Source organism: Homalodisca vitripennis, chromosome 1 (genome assembly GCF_021130785.1).
Source record: "Homalodisca vitripennis isolate AUS2020 chromosome 1, UT_GWSS_2.1, whole genome shotgun sequence".
In the NCBI taxonomy this organism is placed as follows: Eukaryota; Metazoa; Arthropoda; class Insecta; order Hemiptera; family Cicadellidae; genus Homalodisca; species Homalodisca vitripennis.
Genome location: NC_060207.1, coordinates 232386496 through 232402500, shown reverse-complemented (window position 1 = coordinate 232402500; position 16005 = coordinate 232386496). Strand labels below are relative to the sequence as shown.

Sequence of the window (16005 nt, the reverse complement as noted above, 5' to 3'; positions counted from 1 at the left end):
AAAATCGTCATCTAAGTTTCAGAGTGTGGCTTTAAAAAAAATCACTCTTTACACGTAAACAATTAAAAAATTACTAAGGAGATAAAGAAAATTAAACAAAAATTAGTTTGAACACAAAATGAACATTTAATGCCTAGAAAAACATTTCTAAACTTAGGTTAACTTAGATGTAGGCTAACTAGTGCGTACATTATGTAATAAATATTATGGTAAACATAATTTTTGTGTACAGTATTTTATTTCAAAAAAGACCTGATGTCTGTTTATTTTTTTTATCATGTTTCTTCTTTAAAAAGTCATTTCTCAAAACATATAAATTTACAAGCTCTGAAGCATTGTAGGAGCTGCTGCGTTCGGCAAATCGTATAAACGTGTCGATAGTGGCACTTGCTTCACTCCACGTAGGCACGGGTGTTGGATCATCATCTGCTCCCTCTTCATCATCTGATTCGGACTCCACAGGATGAGGCTCTGACTGAGGTCCAAGTACACTTTTGATGAGCAGTTCATCCGTAATTTCTTCTTCAACTGGCTCGTCGCAATCAATGTGTATCCACTCCAAGATTTCTTCTTGTGGCACTTTCCTTATTTTGTCTTGGGAACTGTGGGCCACCAAGTCCAGTATTGCTTCATTGTCGACTGAAACAGCAATGTCTTCTTCTTGGTAGGCAGCTGGCCATAGTTTTCGCAAAGATTTCTGTAGTGTGGTGGGCTTGACCTTTTTCCATGCCAAAGCGATTCCGAAAATTGCATCTTTTATGTTGAATGTTTTTTGAAAATCAACCACCATACACTCTGAGTTTATCAGGCCTTGAAGAAAGGATGCTTTGTAAAAACATTTAAAGTTCTGAATCACTCCTTGATCCATTAGCTGAATCAAGGACGTGACATTTGCCGGGAGGTATGCAGTAAAAATATTTCCCGATATCAACTCAGACGCTGCAGGGTGAGCTCTGCAATTGTCTAGGATGAGCACAACCTTGCTGTCTTCAGGTAAGCCACGGTTTTTCAGATTGTCTTTTACAGATGGGAAGAAGTGGTGGAAAAACCAATGTCTAAATAAATCGGAGTTCATCCACGCATTGGATTGAGCATCGTATATTACGGGTAGGTGGGTAATGCCTTTCAGAGGTCTTGGCTTTTTTGCTTTTCCGATGACGAAAGGCGTTAACATGTGGTCCCCTGAGGCATTGCCACAGAGCAAAATTGTCAAACGGTCTTTGTTTTTTTTAAAGCCTTTGGCACATTTCTCATCCCCTGCTGCCAAAGTCGAATTAGGCAAACAACGCCAAAGTAGGCCAGTTTCATCAGCGTTGTAAATCCGGCATGCTGACAAATCGTAGTCTTCAACTAGATTTTCAAATTCAGCTTTATATTCTTCAGCCGCATTTTGGTCGGCTGATCGGAGCTCCCCAGCTACATCAACCTTCCGTATTCCGTGTCGATTTTTAAATCGGTGCAGCCAACCATCAGAAAAAACACATTCTTTCTCATCTATTTTTAATTCCTCACGGAACTGTTTAGCTTTTTCCATGATCATGGGCCCAGTCACAGGCTTCCCTTCAGACCGCTTAGCGCTAAACCATTTGAATAAAATTTCGTCAAGGTCGTCAAGTTTAGGTATTTTTAAAGTTTGTCGAGACTGCATGTCTTTGACATTTGTAGTTTGAGACTTAAATTTAAGTAACTTTTCTTTATTCTTCTTGATGTCATACATTGTTGATGAACCAATGTTGAATTCTTCCATTAGCTTCATTCTACTCTCACCTTTTTCTACACGTCTTATAATTTCTAGCTTTTGTTGAATGGTAAGTGTGACATGCTTACGTTTATTTCCAAATTTGCTGGTGGATGAGCCGGGCTTGGAAAACATAGGGCACAACTTTGAGAAAGTTAAAACACAATATGAACGAGCACAACACTCACGACTGCACTCGAGTACGAACTGACAGTGACTGAGACTGAGGCAGACGCTAGACAAACACGTAACGGCGGACACTCGGCAAGTGGCCCTGAACCCCCTCACACACAGCTGCTGCATCACATACGATCCCTTCCGACTGAGCACGAACCTTTCCGAGCGCTCTTGCGAACTGTACGTTTCACAGTGCGGTTAAAATATCTCATTTACGCGATTTTTTTTAAGACGGTGCCGGATGAATGAAAGTGCCGAACCATTGGATGCCGGATTAGCGGGCTTTTACTGTACATAAATTTAATTTCATTACACACTTAGTTTTACGTGCTCGAGTATTTGATATTTTTTCGTAATACTTTATTCAGTGGCAGTTTATTTTTAGATACAATAATGACCCTACTTATAAATGTGGTCTTATGTGTTTTTCTGCATAAATAGGAAAACATTGACAAATAGTACTAAATATTTGAAAAGATAGTTCAATTCCACATTCAAATGGAATACAGTTATTTTTATGATATTTTAAACTACTAACCCATTGAAGAAGTATTTACTGTGGCCTCTGCCGATCCGGTAGCAGCAATTAAATTGGGCAAAAGTGCAAGACTATACTTTGCTACACAAAGCTTGAACCTAAAGCTTTTAGGTTAAAGCTTTCTAAAACAAAATTCATAAAGGATGGAGTAATAATTTTTACCACTGTCTTTATAGTAAAATCTTCATTTAAAATACTGAATACCTTATTTGTAATAAAATTATTAATTTTAACAAATCGTAAATTTTGTAAATATTTATAAAAATATTTTTAAAACTTATGAAATCAAGCATTTGTATTATTTTTTAGTTACTTTCCAACTAACTAGACATAAAATAAGACAGTTCTTTATGTGAATAAAAATGTTGATTAATACATCTAAAATAATAAGCTTGAAAATAAAATAAAGGTAAATATTACGAGTAATGATTTATGATATTGCTGAACATTTATTCAAATTTATAATTAAAGTTAAATTTATTTTTTATTTCTTGGAAGAAGAAAGAACAAACCTTTTTTCTGAAAAAAGCTCTACTAGCTCTAATAGACACACCATATACCTGGGTATGCCACACGGTTATATCAGCATACTGCACCTCTCATTGTAAGACAAAATGTCAATAAAAGAATAACACTAGAGATTTATTGAATTTTTACAAAACAAACAATCCAAATTGCTTTCCGACAGTCATAAATCAATACATTTACGAATTCCTACACATTCACAGCATTTCCATGAATTATAATGTACACAATAAACTAAAATAAGACAGTACGGATTTTCCTATACGCCATTTTAGGTCTCAATTGCTTTTTTGTGCACCCCAGAAGTATACCATGAGGCCAGTCAGCAATTCTACCAACTGCCGAAAACAACTCCTCTTGGGAAAATTCACCACCTTTGTCCATACTACTAAAGATGGTGTAACGCTCCCTTGCTATTGCAGGACAGTCAAAGAGCAGGTGTTCTGCAGTTTCTTCCTGCCCGTCACAAAGTCCACAAAGCAGGTCTTCCCGGAAAATGCCAATTCTGCGAAGATGCCTCCTCAGATGAACATGTGCAGTAATTAGACCCATAACCTTTGAAGACACTGATCTATCTAAGGAGAGAAGATCAGATGCCACCCTGGGGAAAGGTCATTGCACAACCTCTCATCCTCAGACCAGGATGCAAAATCCACCTTCAGTGTGTGAACCCACTTCGAGACAGCCCTAAAGGATTCACACCTAGAAATACTACAGAACAGTCGTAGCCCTGTCATGTTGGATAATGAGCCCAACTTGGGCAGGGAATCAGCTCTTTCGTTCTCAGAGACAACTTCATGACTAGAAACCTAAAAAAAAACAGTCACATTGTCGATTCTTTGTTATAAATGATTATGTACATTGTTGATCAAATACTTACTATCAGTGTTGTTTGTTATTGGCCAGTTGGCCATTTTCGGCTCAACGTAAGTACTCATCCACTGAAACAAACCGACAAAAAATAAATTACTCTTATATACAAACAATACAATGAGAATTGTCACATTTTTGATTCTTCATATAATATTCTAATATTAATTATAATAAAGTCTAAATAATAAAAAGCTAGTGTAAATTTCTAAGACGAAGTTTCTACAATTCTGCACAACACGAGGAACAATTAAAAAAATAACATGCAACCTAAAACTTAAATTATCTGTTCAAACTATTCACATGACTAATAAAATATTTTGTAAACCATTGTGTGTTTTTAAGGCAAAACTATCAATAAAAATTATAGTAAGCGGTTTTAAGTTCAAGAGTTCTCTTCTTTACAAAGTAACAATTCTGGCTCTCTGGTATTACAAAAAAAAGAAATACAATATTTGTAATGTAAAAAGAGTCTGTGCTAGGCTATATTTTGTGAGAATATACAATTGTAATAATGGGAATCCTGTCCCAAAAACACTCTCCGATGGTACTGCAAAAATGGAGAAATACATGTTAACCCATTGTGGATCGTTTAGTTTGGCCACACGTGTCCTAATTTTGTGCGTGTCAGCAGCAGAACAGTAATGCCATGCTGTATCGAACCCAATTGTGTTTGTGAAAACTACAAAAAGACCATTGTAGAAAACATTCAATACACTAATAATGACACACACAGTATACAAGACATGGTTAGAACTATTAAGGTGTAAAATTAAAGAGCTAGGGTGTTAATTAAGATCACTTGTGTGACCTCAGAGTGTCTACTGCTGGGTATGATGAAAATCAGTGACTTTTGATGACTTTCGGTGAATTTTACAGCATTTTTGACAACCATTACAAAAGTAATGAACAAAAAGCATCTTTATAATAGGATATATTTTACTAATTAAACTAGGAAATATACACATAGATTGAAGAAACAATTTTTACAACGATAATATTACCTTACTGTGTATGTAGTGTTCAGTAGTCCAAAGAATTTCATACATAGCAATAATTGTAAAAGATCAAGACAATTTTGTCTGGCACTAATCATGACAAATATTAACTAATAGCAAAATATTACGGACAAAAGCACAATAATTTGTTAATTTGGTAATCCATCTATGCTTTTTCATACACAAAGTACAAAAAAAGTATGTTTTAGCAACCGGTTTGTGTACTGCCATCTGCGAATATACACCAAAAACTCATGGCCATGCATGTGCATAAATATAGAAAATACTAACACCAAGCTAAATATTATTAAATAAATGTAGATAAATTGTTAATAAAGTTAAATTGGCTTTTCACATATCACAATATACCAAAATTGGTTACAGCGATGGATGGGCAGCAGTGCCTAATCCCATCACTGCTGTTTAAACACAATGTTCGACAAAAACACGTTTTAGGGATTGATAAATTGCGTAATGACGATTCAGCGACACGTATACATAAATACAGAACTGCAAGCAAAATACGGTTATTACATTTGGATAATCTGGTAAATAAGTTGTGTATCAAACGGATTTCCATACACTAAGTACAACAAAATCACGTTTCACAGTCTGAAATTTGTGTGTTGCCAATCTACTAGTGTCCGGGAATATACACAGCAGACTCGGGGGATGCAAAAAACGTAAATATAGAAAATAATAACTGCGAGCAAAATATTATTTTCAAAATTCAGATAATTTGTTAATCAGATTATCTATTTACTATTTTCAAACGTAAAATAATTAATGATGAAGCGAGTATCCACAGATGTAATTGTGAATACTACAGATCGATTCTTGAATCCAAATCTTTGTTGAAGATTCAGCAAACACATTATTATCATTGCACTATAAAAACTTTATAAACTTTAAACTTAAACACTATATTTTAAACAGAAAATATTGGTGACTTTAAGTCATGATCTGTGACTTTTTGGTGATCTTTCATTAAAATCAATGACAATCCGGGACTTACGTGACATCCTTGTCATCCGCTAGGCCCAGTTACTGTATAAAGATTTCTATCGTCAGTGATCCACAATGGGCTAATAGAAAAAGAGTCTGTGTTGTATTTTGGCGTTGTTAAAATTCTTATTGTCACTTACATTTTGAACATTAGATGAGTCTGACTGGTAACTTCTTTCTTCAGATTTTTCAGGTTCATTTTGCTGATCTTTATCCGTTTCAATTCTTGTACTTGATTCCATTTCTATTTCATCATCAGAATCGTCTTTGTCATAATTATCACGTATGTCAAATTTATCTACACGTTTATGTTTTGAAGTGAATGTTATCGGTTGCCTCCTAAATGTGCCTCCTAAATAGCTCCTCCCCACTGTACTATTAGGAGTAGTAGTAGTTTTCTTGGGTTCATCTTCAGAGATATCTAGTTCACTGAAACAGAGAAAAAACCTCTATAAAATGTGAACACACTTCATTGGTGAAAAAATGACCAAAGTGCATGGTAATATTCTTAAAGTACATAAAAATTAGTGTATAATTTATAACATGTCAGTGGTTTTATAAGTATGAGGAAGTTGACTAGTAGTTCAACCCTACATAACAGATAACAGATTTATTTAATAAATGAGTAATATTTTTGTTGATTTTAATTATATGTGTTAGTTTTAACTGTATTTGTTAATTTTAAAGATTTTGTTGATTGATTTTAATTCAGTTTTAACTGTAAAGTATACAACCCGCCTTGGACATCTTTTAATGGCTCAATAAAATAATTAATTAAATTAAAATTTATATAAAACTACAAGATTAATTCTATTTTTGATTTGTTCAAACTAAAACTCAGAAGAATTAAAGTATAAAGACCCAATGTTCCATAATAGTAATAATAATATTCTCAATTTACATATTTAATATTGATAACAGTATAGGCGCTCAAAAAAAATTACAAGTTTATCAAATAATTTTATAAAATTGTCCAATAATTGGTTAACACTCCATGTCCTCAATTTTAAAAATTAATTGATGGAGTAAAACGGATGTTGAAGAAGCCATATTTTTAATCTGATGTCTGTTATGTTTTGAAGTGAATGTTATGTTATCGCACAGTTTTGCTCCCACATAGAGTGAATTATTTTTCATTCATATAGTGTGTCTCTGCATATTCAATTCAAACATTCCATAATATATATATTTTTCCATTAGAATGTTACTAGGTCAAACATGTTTACCTACAGGACAGCATCCTGGGTCAGAGGATGACTCCCAATAGACTGATGCTTACCGTTTTCAATATCAATATAATATAGCATTCCTAATAGACTAATGCTTACCGTTTTCAATATCAATATAATATAGCATTCCCAATAGACTAATGCTTACCGTTTTCAATATCAATATAAAGTAGTACTCCCAATAGACTGATGCTTACCGTTTTCAATATCAATATAAGGTAGTATTCCCAATAGACTGATGCTTACCATTTTCAATATCAATATAAGGTAGTACTCCCAATAGACTGTTGCTTACCGTTTTCAATATCCATATTAGGTAGTACTCCCAATAGACTGATGCTTACCATTTTCAATATCTAGTAAGAGGTGGAGTTCACAACATACATTAACCCTCAAAATTTACTGTTTATACAGTTGGACATAACCTGCTATCATTATCAACTGATCTACTGGTAGGAGAGATGATGCTAAATGCTCAGCCAATTTAATTTCATAGTCGTTAATTTGAAATATATGAATACAATTTAAGTATTCAGTAAAAAAAGCACTTTAACGTTTATCTTGTTATGAATAAGACATTACAGCTTAACACCTTCAGTGCGGCTCTATACTGAGTAAGACCAACAACCCTCTATTTGATTCTGCGCCATAAGGCGTCTGGCGTCTACCGTAGTCAACGTGTTAAGTTAAAATAAAATTTTGTATGAAACCAACAAAGTAACTTCACCAGATGTGTTGATAAGTTACTGAGAAATGAAATGTGATGAACCTTCACAATATAGTCTGTTTACAAAGTTTATTGTTGATTTGAAATTAATAATTTTGTTTATAAGAATACATTAATCAACATGCAATTCTTACTGCCCAATGCTCAAAATATACCAATAACATTTTTGAAGAAACTAAATATTCTGAAACATACTCATATGAGATGTCACATTAAACTGATTAAACTTTATTAATGTTTAGTATTTATCAAATACTGATGGGTCTGAAGTGGAGGCAATAAATAAGCACTGTAACGTCCTGTAACACGGCATTGGCTGCACAGAGTTAAATATGTTGTGAAAGGAATAGAATAAGAACTGATTGACAGTATACTCACTGCAGCAATGTAGGATTGACATCAAGTGATAGGACAGAAGTGACATCGTCTTCAATCTCTCTTGATTCATAGGAGGAAGATTGAAAAGTACTTTCTGTTGCTGATTTCCTTTGTATCAGCTTTGGTATCAAAAACTGATGATTGATTGTTTCTGCTTTTTTTGAGTTATCAGAGCCATTCACAGGTCTAACCTGATTAAATTTCGGTGTCTGTACCTCACTTATTGGTGTCTTTTTCGAACTTACTACGGCATATTTGGTGGGCGGGTCATTGTCTTCAGAGAACACTATTCTTTTCCTTGGTTGTTTACTGGTACTGAGCGGAATTTCACGTTCCTTTGTATTTACAGTTTTGATCGGTTTAACAGCACCGACACTGAGATTGACCTTCGGCAGAGATGATGTATTATCTCGTACTTGTTCAACGGCTTGATTACCACTTTTGTTCCCTACATCAACTGGTGATTTCTGGACACGGTGACTTGTTATTGGCATCTTTTGTGATTGTTTACTCAGTTCAGTTGATTTACTTGCTGCATCTGGTTTGGTGCAGTGAACTGGAGGATTAGATGTGATACTTGTCTGTTTTTCTCCTGTAAACGACTTAGTTTTAACATTTCTGTTATCAGTTTCTTTTTCAATAATTTTTGGTTTTTTTTAGAGACTGATTGTTTAGTGTGCTTGATCCAGTAGAATAGACTTCATTAGGAACGCTTAACTTTAATTTTAAATAATTATTTTCACACTGTATTTTTCGGTTAACATCAACACTAACATTATTTGATGCTACAGGTCTTTTAATTAAGCGTTTCTGTTTCAGAGCATCTTTCCTCAGTTTTGGTCTTGGTTTTGATGACTTACACGGTGTAGATGCCGTACTTGGGGTTGTACCTGTAGACGTTGTGCGAGTCTGTTCCTCTGATCTACGTTTTACAGGTATCACTGGATTGATATATTCTAACCTTACAGTGCAGTTGCCCAAATCTGAAACAAGTGAAAATAGTTTTAACGGCCATGCTTCCTTTGTTTAAAATTTGTTATTAACGATGTATGGTTTGAAAGAACAATAAGATTTCAGTCATTTGTCGTCATTATATGTTACAAAAAATATAACACAAGGATTAAGTATTGAGATCTACCCTTTTCAGTTTTTTTTACTGTGGCTAGAGGGTTATAGACAGGTGCGGTAACCATATCAAAATCAATCAAATTAAAAATGCCTTTATTAGTCGGGTGTTTCTCTGTACAAGCAGTTTTTTTTTTCAGAACAAATCCAGTAATCTAAACTAATAGTAATCAATTCATTTAGACTTAAACTATGTGACTTGACAATGAATTCAGGACCAAACAAATTCTACATTACTAAATTTATTTCTTCACGAGGCTTTTTAATTTTGTATGCATGCTTATCTTATTGCTTAAGGTTTTTTGACGCATGATGAAGAGGTTAGATTCCAATCTTTGAAATGTAGTGTTCTATTTTTTGTAACATATAATGAGGACAAATGTCTAAAATCCAACTAGCCGTTATAAATTTATTTATTAATTATCATGGTTTACTCCACAACTAAAAATATGTGTAGGCTACAATAATAATTGTACATTAATATAAAGAATACACCAAAGTGAAGCATTAGTGAAGCAAAAATTAAAGAAACAACAGTTTTATTTTAAAATAATCAAATAGACATAGCAGCATTAGGTATAATATTGGTAGACAAACAAATAAAAACAAGCCTAAAACCACCAAACCCAAACTTGACTAGATGAGTTATTGTTCTTTTACAAAACAGTAAACACTTCCACTGCCGCCTTCTAATTTTGACCACTTTCTTACACTGACACCCGTTTTAATGATTTTTAATTAAATATTTAAAATTATATAATATTCTTCCTCTTTTACACAAATGCTCATGCGTAAGTATTTTTAAACAGAAAGTCTTGTTTTAAAACTTACAAACCTAATGTTTCTTGTAAAAAATACAAAAAATTACAGGTACTGGTCTATAACATAAATATATTTTCATTGTTATTTGCTGTATTTAGCATTTTAATTACTGTCACTATACCTACACATATTTACAACTAAAATCCACTTATGTTTAAATATTTTTTAAGTGTGGAAAGTCTTGAAACATAATTCTTTGCACATGATAATTTTGCATTCACTACACTGATAGGGAGTGTCTCTTCTTGCAGCCTTTCCTGATAATTTTAGTTATAAAAGAGCATAATAAAAGTTTTAATTACTATTTTACTTATATTTGTTATTAGGGTAAAAAAAAACAATGTCAACAAATTTACTTGCATCTCTAAGAAGTTCATCGGGAGTAAAATCAGGATCTGTGTCATCTCGGAATAAATCATCACTATCATTGTAACTTGAAGATCGGTGTAACTATTCTAGCACTTACTGTTCTCAATACTGTCACGATTCATTGTACTTATTCGCAAAACAATCATTGTAAACTAAAGTAATAGCAAGCAAAACGATAACAATGCAGATGACGAATTAACAGAATGATAGCAGAACAAGACAAGACAAGACAAGACGGCAACAACAACAAATGGCCAAGGTGACGTGACACGACAGTAGGCGTAAACAAACCACTTTTTCCAACATTACAGATGTCTGCCAACAACATTTCATAGATCATAATCCATAGAGTAAGAAATAAAAACATGGTTGTACATTCGTAAATTTAAAGAATTTAATGAACAGTTCACATGAGAGTGTTAAAACACAAACACAAAGAGTAAATGTGATGGGCAAGATGTTATTATATTTTAATTTGATACTGAATACAAATATTGTATTTGAGTGGAAGAAACCTTCTGATATAATCAAGGTCATAAATAAGTGGTCTTAACATCACAGCAATTTCTCAACTATCCACAGCTTGAGCATGACCAGTCTGTCAGAGAGTTTATATTGCAGTAAACAGAGAGTTTATATTGCAGTAAACAGAGATTTTATAAGAGATACCTTCAAATAAACAATTTTATTTAATAGCATTCACTACAAATTTTTTTCACGGCTATGACCAATAGAAAAAAAATCTTACAAATTAAAGTTTTCTTGTATAACTCCTCCTACACCCTAAATTTAAAAATATACAAAAACAAGATTTCCTTAATATAATAAAACGTTACAATAATTTTTCAATTCATTTATTTAACTGCATGGAGTGAAGTCATTCAGTCTTTTAATTAATAAACTGCCAACCCTCCCCCCCCAAAATACAAAAGATGTGACTCACAACACCTAGAATCAGGATCCTTCCCATGAAGACACACGCTTTAATTTTATACCCAAAAATGTTGTGACATGGCTGAAATGCACTGCATTTTTATAATCTTTTTATTATAAGTTTTATTACCTACACAGAATCTTAGTACAATTTCCTCGAAATTGTTGAAATACTGCAGTAAACAGCTTGCCTTTCAGTTGCCAGCAGTTTTCAACAGATCCATTTCACCAGGGAGTTTTCCTTTCAGCCCAAAAAAACTAAGGTGTATCATTTGCTTAGGAAGGAAAATGCCTATAAATGTAGTAACTACGGACCTATAATAACTTTTCAATAATTTTGTGAGAAGCTACTTCTGTAAAGATTACTTGTCTTTGCTCAAGCAGCAATGTACGATTTAATTAAGGCTTTTGACTATGTAAGTTATTTTGAATAATCTACTTAAAATAAAACTTTATGGTGCTTCTTACAAAGTAAAATTTTCTGAAGTTATATTTATCTAATTGCAAACAGAAATAGTTATAAATGGACAGTGGTCCGAGTGGGCAACTGTAGAGTGAGGTGTATCTCAAGAACCTGTCCTTGGTCCATTATTTTTCTTATCACAACACAATAAATGATCTCCCCAATTCAATTACATATTCCATTTTTTTTGTTCATGGATGATACTACTTTATTTTAATGAAAGCAGTACTTTACATACACTTTTAATACTTTTAGTGATGTATCTTTTTGGTTAATACAATGATTTCCTTCTAGCCTCAGAAAAAAAATACAGAATATCTTATTCACTCTCATGCCTTACAATAAATATTTACTTTAAAAATCAGTTACACTTCTAATGTAGTTCTAATAGTTCTAATAGATAAACTCTCTTTCCTGGGGTGTTCACATAGACAAGGTGTTGGAAAACAAAACATTTTTTGATCTTGCATGCAAAACTTCATTCTCAAGATGTCCTACGGACAGATAGACAATCAAGACAGAAAAGAATTTCTTAAAGCTCCCAAGCAGTTAGAAGATAAAATATGCCAGCCTACTAAGTGATACTTCAATGACGCTCAGTCAAATCCCATGGATAAACATGCACCTTCACAGAAAATTTTAAGTCTACAGATGAAATCTTCATTCACATATCCCACGAAAAACAGACACACAGTCAGATAAATAAACAGAAGAAGAATTTTTTCAAAACACTTAGAACCATCTATTTTTTTAAGCAAAGTATACAAAATTTTCAAGTTTATAGCTCAACTCATTCTTGAGATATTACCCTGAGATAGTCTTTACCAATGCTTGGCCAAATCCCATAAAGTTAGATATTCCATCATCAAACACTATCTTGTCTATATATATCTAATAAACTGATACAACAAAGTATTAGGGGAACCAGTACTAAAAATAGTATAGGTGATAAGGTGGTGATTGAATTGAATTTTGCAAATGTCTTATAGTTATCTTTAAATGAATACTTGGTAAAGAAAATATTTTAACCTTGTAGTTTTGTAGTACAATCTGGCATTAATAACAGTCTGATATTTAACCCACTGGGGAACTTGAGCGGCACTCGTTATGCTCTTTCTAGACGCTAATGATCACTTTTTTTTGTTTTTCCGCTAGATCGCAGTTTTGTGCCCTCGTGCATCCTTATATTATTGTTCCGTTTCGATTCGTTATGTTTTTCGATTCAAACCACAACTAATAACTTGTTTAGTTATTGTTTACATTTTGCCATATGCTTAATTTTCGTCACTTCAGTGTTCTGCTTACATTCTATAGACAATAGACTTTATTTGCACAATTTATAGAGAATAACATTAGCGTCAAAGATACAATATTAAATTATTGAAAAATACAATTTAGTTGTGTCAGTTATCACATTAGGTTTATGTCAGCAGTTTTCCAACATAAAAATTCATTTATTTAATAAAATGGGTGTTTTAAAAGCCAGTTCTTCAGTGTTTTCTTCATATTTTCTTGAGACTTAATATCAGCGGGAAGGCAGTTGAACAGCTTTGCTTCCATATAAGATGGCTTTTTTTAAAACTGAGCAGAATGGTTTTGAGGAAGAATGAAGTCTGCAGCATAGTGAGTATTATGTTGGTGTACGTCACTGCCTCGGGTTAGATTTTTCTCATGTGCGTAGGTTCACACATCATTCTATGTATTGTGTTCTCAATGTTTAGTGTTTAACTGCTTATCATTGTTGAATGAGTTTTTAGTTCTTCCGCTACCTCATGGAACAAGACAATTTGCATACTTCAGAACTAGACAGATACTTGGACAGTGACATTGAGATATGAAAGATACTCAAAGACTGGCACAAAAGTGAATTATAAAAAGTAAATGAATTGTCATTGTATGTAATGTAAATATTTTATTTTAATTATCATTTTAATAATAACAATTGAATGTAACACACAGTTTTATCTCATCTCACAGACAACTAATTCAGGAGCTTGTCATAAAATCATCAAAAATTGAAAAAATTTAAATGAATTTTGAATGCTTTATTATTATGCTTCATAATTAAGTAATCCAATAAAAACTCGTTTTCCATGTAAAAAACATTGTGCTGTTTTGAATAAAAATATTATTGAAACAGATAAAAAAAGTAATAAAATATTGACAGTTGCTTTAATTTTTTGTTTTTCTTACTAACTTTTTTAAATATTTACTACAAAACGTTAAATACAAAATTATTTGGGAAAGCAGCAAACACGATTGTAGTAGAGTAACCAAATAGACTAAAATGTCCTGAAAAATTCACTATTTCATCTGTATCCAAACTCATTATTTCAATATTTTAGGACACACATGCATTTTTACCAAAATCAATTCAAACATTCAGTCCTAGAGAGGCAAGGTTAATTTCTTCCTCAATGGGTTAACCCTTGTCAAACAACCTTGATATTGGCACTAGCTGGAATCCAGCCATCTGATATCTGCTGGAATACCTACAAAATGCTTAAAATCTGGATGGTAGTTTATATCTGTGAGGTAGTTTTGTATTTCAACTAAAAGCACATCCAGAAATACACCCAGAGAGCTCATACTAGAGGTTATGTTCTGTCCCCAACCTGCCAAAGCCACTGCTTCACACATAGCACCATATAATCCTTGAGCTTGTATAAAAGATGATATGCTCCAAAAGCACCTATTCTAAACCCATCGTCTCATATATTCCTACTCACAAAGCACTATCTATTCCTACAGCTCATATAAAGATGATATGTTCCACATACGCCTATACCAAAGCCATTGGACTCTCAAATCCCTACTCACAAAGCACTATCTATTCCTACAGCTTGTATAAAGCTGATATGTTCCACATGCGCCTATACCAAAGCCATTGGACTCTCAAATCCCTACTCACAAAGCACTATCTATTCCTACAGCTTGTATAAAGCTGATATGTTCCACATGCGCCTATACCAAAGCCATTGGACTCTCAAATCCCTACTCACAACAAAGCACTATCTATTCCTACAGCCCATATATAGATGACATGTTCCACATACACCTATACCAAAACCATTGGTCTCTCAAATCCCTACTTACAAAGCACTATCTATTCCTACAGCTCATATAAAGATGATATGTTCCACATACGCCTATACCAAGCCATTGGTCTCTCAAATCCCTACTTACAAAGCACTATCTATTCCTACAGCTCATATAAAGATGATATGTTCCACATACGCCTATACCAAAGCCATTGGACTCTCAAATCCCTAATCACAAAGCACTATCTATTCCTACAGCTTGTATAAAGCTGATATGTTCCACATACACCTATACCAAAACCATTGGTCTCTCAAATCCCTACTTACAAAGCACTATCTATTCCTACAGCTCATATAAAGATGATATGTTCCACATACGCCTATACCAAGTCATTGGTCTCTCAAATCCCTACTTACAAAGCACTATCTATTCCTACAGCTCATATAAAGATGATATGTTCCACATACGCCTATACCAAAGCCATTGGACTCTCAAATCCCTAATCACAAAGCACTATCTATTCCTACAGCTTGTATAAAGCTGATATGTTCCACATGCGCCTATACCAAAACCATTGGACTCTCAAATCCCTACTCACAACAAAGCACTATCTATTCCTACAGCTCGTATAAAGCTGATATGTTCCACATGCGCCTATACCAAAACCATTGGACTCTCAAATCCCTACTCACAAAGCACTATCTATTCCTACAGCTCGTATAAAGCTGATATGTTCCACATGCGCCTATACCAAAGCCATTGGACTCTCAAATCCCTACTCACAAAGCACTATCTATTCCTACAGCTCGTATAAAGCTGATATGTTCCACATGCGCCTACACCAAAGCCATTGGACTCTCAAATCCCTACTCACAAAGCACTACCTATTCCTACAATGCAAGTGGAAAAAATGCAATGTTCAGTCCTTATCTAAATATTAGTGAATATTTACCAAAATAAAATAGAGTTTGGATGAAAAGTTATTCTTTGGCAATGACAAAATAGAAGAATTTAAAAACTTTCCTATATAAAACTTCAAAAAACTTATGCCTGTTTACATCAATTT

At 33.5% G+C, this 16005-nt stretch overlaps 2 protein-coding genes across 10 annotated transcripts in view; both read right to left on the bottom strand.

Annotated features, from left to right (window-relative positions):
- The window catches only part of LOC124353139, a 42536-nt gene extending 33850 nt beyond the window's left edge, over positions 1–8686 (bottom strand). The window contains exons 1-3 of the mRNA XM_046803000.1: positions 8186–8686; positions 5992–6280; positions 3859–3919 (exon numbers count right to left, since the gene is read on the bottom strand). Coding sequence (XP_046658956.1) covers positions 3859–3919; positions 5992–6280; positions 8186–8679 — 844 coding nt within the window. The 5' untranslated portion in view covers positions 8680–8686. The remainder of the gene's footprint in view (positions 1–3858; positions 3920–5991; positions 6281–8185) is intronic.
- A 120-nt stretch (positions 8687–8806) lies between these two features.
- The window catches only part of LOC124353138 (mucin-3A-like), a 110677-nt gene continuing 103478 nt past the window's right edge, over positions 8807–16005 (bottom strand). For all 9 annotated transcript variants that reach the window (XM_046802998.1, XM_046802991.1, XM_046802993.1 and 6 more), the window contains one exon: positions 8807–9168. In XM_046802998.1, coding sequence (XP_046658954.1) covers positions 8822–9168 — 347 coding nt within the window. In that variant the 3' untranslated portion in view covers positions 8807–8821. The remainder of the gene's footprint in view (positions 9169–16005) is intronic.